Source organism: Polyodon spathula, chromosome 39 (genome assembly GCF_017654505.1).
Source record: "Polyodon spathula isolate WHYD16114869_AA chromosome 39, ASM1765450v1, whole genome shotgun sequence".
Taxonomy (NCBI): domain Eukaryota; kingdom Metazoa; phylum Chordata; class Actinopteri; order Acipenseriformes; family Polyodontidae; genus Polyodon; species Polyodon spathula.
Window position 1 is genome coordinate 1,610,639 of NC_054572.1, and position 6,225 is coordinate 1,616,863.

A 6,225-nucleotide genomic window follows, 5' to 3' on the forward strand; every position below is an offset into this window, starting at 1 on the left:
ATTTAAGTATTTATTTATTCAGAGTAGTTTTAAAGGTCTGTTTTGATCGGCTAACAATATAGACATCGGATGAATGCAGTTTCAAACTGATTGTGAATTTGTTTGGCTTGTTTGACAGTGGCAAACTCCCCACTGCACCGAATCAAACACTCTAAAATAGCAGCTGATTGACGCAATGTTTTCACATGGTAGGATTGATTTGATGAAGCCGCGCTTTAATAAGCAGCCCTGCCTTTCTGCAGCATGTTTCACATTAAAAAGGAAGCAGTGGTTGGGCAATATTCATCAAACACACTGCAACTCCATTCAGTACTCACAAGGGGTATTAGTAAAAAGACCTGAGAGCAAACATAAAAACTTCCAGAGTAACAAGGGGGAAAATGAGCTTAGCAGTAAACAGGTCAGTAAGAAACCCAAACCGGTTCCCCTGGTCTATTAGCAGCCCTGAACAGAAAAAAAAGAGATTCTATCTCAGATATGCATCTTTCCTTCCGTATATGGGTGAAGTTGAGGTTCTCATAGTTCATATTCATTACCCAAACAGGACTTCAGCAGAACACAGGACTTCTTGTTGTTACATGAGCTCTGCGCTGATAGGAATCCTTCAACTTCCCTTTGCTGTAACCTAAAGACAATTTAAAGGGGAAAGCAGAATAACTGAGAATAACCACAGAGAACAGCTCCGACACCTGAACAATGCACTGAAATCAACCGTTTATACATTCTAGGTTCCACATCAACTTTACATGAAGCGTCTCTGATTACTGTGTATTTACATAGCAGTTCCTTAGTAAATACATGGGCCCTTACACAATTACAATGCTATTATTCATAGTTACAAATGTACTTAGTGTAAATGTTTTTGCTTAATATAACCCTAATCCATTTCTGATACAGCTGTTTACCTAATGTGTAAATATTTTTGCACAATTTATGCAAGTAGACAAATTGTATTTGAAAAGGGTTAGGATTACGGTTAGGGATAAGGTTCCGGTTAGGGTTTTAGCATGCAAAAAGATGTACACATTAATACATTGTAACTATGCATAACAACACTGTAATTATGTGTGCATGCACACATGCATTTAACTAAGTAACTACTGTGTAACTACACAGTAATTAGAGACACCATGTTAAGTGTTCCCTTTAATTTTTTTTGATGATGTCATAAGCAATGTCTCTCGAGAAAGAGTGTTCTGTTTTCTGAGCATCACAAGTGCATCATCATGCGAACGCAGTTAGAGTTCATGATGCATTAATAGCAACACGCCTCTATAACATGACAATGTACCCCTTAGAGTTTAGTCATTGGAACAGTTCATTGTCAATCTTCTGCGCCCCGGATGTTATCCAAGAAGAATGTTTGGTACCAACAAAGGAGCTGCATGCAAACTTGACATTGCAGAGACCCAAACCCACACCTCTCTGTACCCCACACACTCACTCAGTGCGTGTCAGCACAGTGGAACTGCAATAAAACCCTTGGGTCAGCTCTGCATTTTCATTTTATCAGCAGCCATGATTATAAAACACTCCATGCATTTCCTTAAATGATAAAATGCACTTATAAACTATCAAATGTTTGTTGTTGAATTTTACGAGCTTGTTTAAGTGCTTACTTTTATTATGCTGCAAATGTAAAGGCCCAGTTTTAGATTTAACTAGGGTTTACATACAATGTATAATTGTCTATAGATTATTTTTTTGTAGTTAACCCTAAAATCAAGTTCACATTATTTCTAATAAATCAAGCTGTGACGTGCTTTGATTTAATCCCAACCCAGATTGTTTTATAGTGTTTTACAATCAAGCTCATTGATCATATACAACAGGAGAGTCAGGTGTGTACAAGTGCTCATTACAATAATCTGAAATAAACCGCAAGTCCTGGGTTCAAACCCAGCTCATGCCCTTGATCTGGAGGCTGTGTGGTCCACAGGTAAGAGCTTGACAGTCTCTATGGGGATACTTTACAATAGAGTCACAATTCCATCTTTCAGCATCTTGCCTTCATTCTCAGAGATGGACTGGAACAGGTTCTATCAGGGATCAGCCTGTTGCTGCAGTCACAGAGTCGGGAGTCCTGTGCTGTTGCAGGTTTCGGATGCCTGAAAAGGCGTTGCCACTCGACAGGTTGGGCAGCTTTGCCAAACCCAGAGGGAAGGGTGCCGGCCCCATGCTTTTGCTTAAAGGATTGTACAGCCTGCTTTGTTATTCCATTGAGCGAGCTGCTGCTATGACAGGCTCCTTGGACTGATTCATGCAGTTCTATTTATGGATTTTACAGGTTGGGCATTGATGGATTGCCGCTTGGTTCTCGGCCGATAAAAAATGAAAAATTGAATATTCAAGGCAACATTTGTACAGCTGCTGGATGCAGCTGCACGGTTCATCAAATACTTTAAGATGCCTGCCTCAAAGTAGCATCGTACTAGATTTACAACCTTATTGAGTAATATAAAGTTTGTCAAGATCATTTTCTACCATTTTGTTACAAAGTTACAAAACACTAATGCACACATTATAATAACACCAGCCTTCAATTTATTCAGGGAAATATTTATTTGCAAAATCTACTTAATATTTAAATGATGTTATACATACGTTATACACAATCTTAAACAGTTTTGTAGTTTTAAAATCCCATTGCAAGGTCAAGTTTAAAACACTGATAGAAGTAACAGACAAAAACACAGACAACTTCATGTGAAACTTCAAATGGCATCTTCTTCTGAGTCCCAGTTAAAGTGGCAATTCACTGATATCTCATATTAAAAGGAGAGTTAATGAAATCATAAAAAGTACATTTTAAAAAAAAAATTGACATAAGCCACAGATCCATAGACAAGCGAGACCTGCTACAATATGAATAAAACAAGCATTTTAGGAATTCAGTTTGAAATATATTTTCTTTCTCTCTCAACACCAAACTACTTCTACATGGTTGATGAATTGGCATTTGACTTGTTATCATTATTACTGTGTGTTCTATGGCATTGCCTGTCTCTTATAACACTTGAGACATGCATGTTGTAACTCAGACAAGGACATGTATTTTACACGTGCTGATATCCCCAGACTTGCACTTGCTTCTTCCGTTCACAGGAAAGCGCCACTCCCTCGCAGACTGGACTTCACAGCAAACTGAGCCAGAGTGGCTAGTGTAAATATTAGAAAAGATTAAATAATCTAATTGAGTGCAGATACATACAGGGTCATATCGGAAACGTTTACTCTTAAATATCAAGATATCATTTCAAAACACTAACAATGAACACATTAGTACTAAAAATAAACTTCATCTACACACACACAGAGAGCTTAGAATACTAAAGTAAGTGTGCATGCATGTGCGATAGAGAGAGAGAGAGCTTCTTTGGCAATTACCATACTAATCTGTATCTAGTGTTTTCAGTTTTATAATGAGAAGATAGCATGGACAACACATGTCCACACTGCTGAGAGGATTCCAAAATATAGCCTTTGGAATTATAGAATATAAGAGTTCTGTTGCAAACTGGGAGTCATTATCTTAACGCTGGTGATCTCCATAATCCTGAAATGGAAAAGCCACTTGACCTAATAGGTCATTGGGTCAGAGGTCAAGTGAACCGACAATTGTACCCAACTTTGCAAATATGAAGTCTGTATTTCAAATAGTTCCATTGGGTTTTCATAACACAGCGTTCTCTGGTGAGTTCCTGGTTCGGTCGTGTGAATGGTACTTTTAATCTCAAAAGGAAAAACTACTTATCCTTCCTCCTTCTGTCTCATCCAAAAACAATGCACAGGAATGTATACACATGGCCTTCGTTATGAAATAGAAAACATTAAGCAGCAACTTTTCAGTTTATTTTTGACATGATAGAAAGTTTCATATAACTGTGTGAGTGAACAAAACAGTTTTCTTTAACATATATACAGTATATATCTGAATCTCCTTGCATTATCAGGAGGGCTTTCAAGTTTAATATGCTTTTTTTGTTTTAGAATCAGTTTTCAGTAAAGGTGGTTTGCCAGAGAAACAAAATACTTCTGCCAAATGTAGTTATTCTGCCTTAAAGTATTTTGTTCTAAATATTCGCAGAGATACAAAAGGCATTGCTTTGCCTCAAACATTCCATTAATTGTATGATTAATAATAATAATAATAATAATAATAATAATAATAATAATAATAATAATAAATAGACTTATACCCTCAACCCTTTGTCGTTTTCAAAAAACCTAAGATAGAGGCATCTATTCCTTGTCAGCCCATTACAGTCTAAGATACAGCATTCCCATTTCCATGACTGTCCGGAGTGCATCACTGACAGCATTGCTAATCCTTCAAGAGCCCCAGCTTCTTCAATGCCTCCCTCCGGTCCTCCCCAGTTCTGGGTGTGATCTGCACACTGATGCCCTGGGAGCGGGGCAGCTTGCTGGGGCCGTGAGGGGCAGGGAAAGACCTCCTGATGTCTTTGGGGCGCTCAGTCTTCTCTTCCTGTTGGATGTCAGCGAAGTCCTTCCCAGTCCCTAGAGAGAAAGGGCGTGGCCTGGAGTTTCTGATTAAGCTAGGCGATTCCAGGAGAGTGTTGGGCTTCAAGTTGGACTTAACAGGTGTGTCAACCACGTAGCTACTCAGCCCCATGCCAGAGCGCTCCAAGGTGGCAGCTTTGAAGCTTGCAGGTCTGGCTGGGGAGCGCTTGTCAATCACGGCAAGCACGTCACTGTCTGCCCGTGGCCGCATGTTGCTGCTCCTGGGCTTGTCCTCGACTTTGGCCAATAAGGGTTTGGCTTGAGTGTCACCTCCTGGAAGCTCCATGGAGCTGTGGTGGTCTGGCAAGTGGAAAGGACTGCTGTGCCAATCCTGCTCAGGCTCACCTTTAAGCAAACCAAGTTTCAGAAGGGCCTCCCTTCTGGATCTCTGGGGGTCACTGACGTGCGATTGATTGTGAACAATCTTCTCTGTAGAGGAGGGGATATGGTTTGGACTGCCATGCTCCACAGTCCCTAGGGAATCCTGATTGTGAAAAGTAGTTCCTCCTCTTTTTAAGGACTTCATTACGATGTTGGAAGGCAGTCTCGTGGGTTTAGGAGCAGTCGGCGGGCCGTGCTTTGCATCAGATGGTACTGCTGTTGACGGAGAAGAGTCTAAGTGAAGAAATCTAGATGTTGCAGGATTTGGCTGAATGGCAGGCCTTGCCCCTAGTCCAGTCAAGGAGTTCTCTGGTCTGGTAGAAGATTCAAAAGTTATCTTGTTCCTCTCATGCTGGCCTCCTGAAGGAGATGACCTTTCAGATCCTCTGTGCTGAGCTCTGGCTTTCTCCAGACCATCTCGAAAACCTGCTGGGGGTGTAATCACCCCCAAGTTGGTCTTGGAGGGGTTCCTGACGTGACCACGGGAAGGCTTCGGATCCAAAGGTGTGCTCTCTGGCTTCTCCGCTTTCAGGCTCGCCTGCTCTCCCAGCTTCTCCGGATGAATTCCTGAAGTAATCCCACCGGGGTCGGACATGCAGCTCTGGGAGCGGGGAGACAGCTTAATGCTCTCTGGTGCTTGTTTCAGCCCAGCCTTGGGTAAAGTGTTGGGGCCGCTGTTTGCCAGCAGTAGAGAAGCAGGCACGAGGGCTTGTGACATGGGGCGGCTGCCCTTGCTTCTCTGGAGTGCTGGGCTGTCATTGGCTGACTTATATTCACCTAGAAAAAGAAAAAAAAAATTGTTTTAAAACATTCTGGCAATATATATGCAACATATGAATGTTTTCCATACCACCTACACAGTTTCAGTTTGGTTAAAGAGCTTGAGTGGTAATAGCCACTCTTTTTAAAAAAAAAAAAAAAATCTGGTTGTTAAACTCAACATTTGCACTGTGTAATGTTTAACCACACTCTAGGTTTGCAGAGAAACATTTTTAAAAAAGTACAGTTCAATAAAATGTTAATGTTTCACAGATCACTGTTAATCTTTAATGCAGGGATATTTGCTCTTCTTTGCCATCAGGGGCTACGTTGCTAAAGTTCAAAAGTCTACAAAACGTTTTCAATACAGAAATTCAATAAGTTACCCATGACTCGTTTTTTATTAATGCTAGCTTGTTGACTCAGTACACACCCTCCAGTCTGTAGCTCCCGATAGAAGAGGACAGGTACTCTTGCTTGGACGCCACGTTGCTGGTGGACGGTTTGTCAGATCTGGTTGTCTCATCGTTAGACAGCCCACTGTCATTTCCCTCCGTGTCCAAT

The 6,225-nt window shown here is 41.0% G+C and overlaps 1 protein-coding gene across 1 annotated transcript in view; it reads right to left on the reverse strand.

Annotated features, from left to right (window-relative positions):
• Positions 1 to 3,830: 3,830 nt before the first annotated feature.
• Positions 3,831 to 6,225, reverse strand: part of LOC121304771 (specifically androgen-regulated gene protein-like) — a 9,036-nt gene continuing 6,641 nt past the window's right edge. The window contains exons 3-4 of the mRNA XM_041236159.1: positions 6,095 to 6,225; positions 3,831 to 5,679 (exon numbers count right to left, since the gene is read on the reverse strand). The exon at positions 6,095 to 6,225 is cut by the window's right edge and continues 74 nt beyond it. Of these exons, the coding sequence (XP_041092093.1) occupies positions 4,325 to 5,679; positions 6,095 to 6,225 (1,486 nt within the window). The 3' untranslated portion in view covers positions 3,831 to 4,324. The remainder of the gene's footprint in view (positions 5,680 to 6,094) is intronic.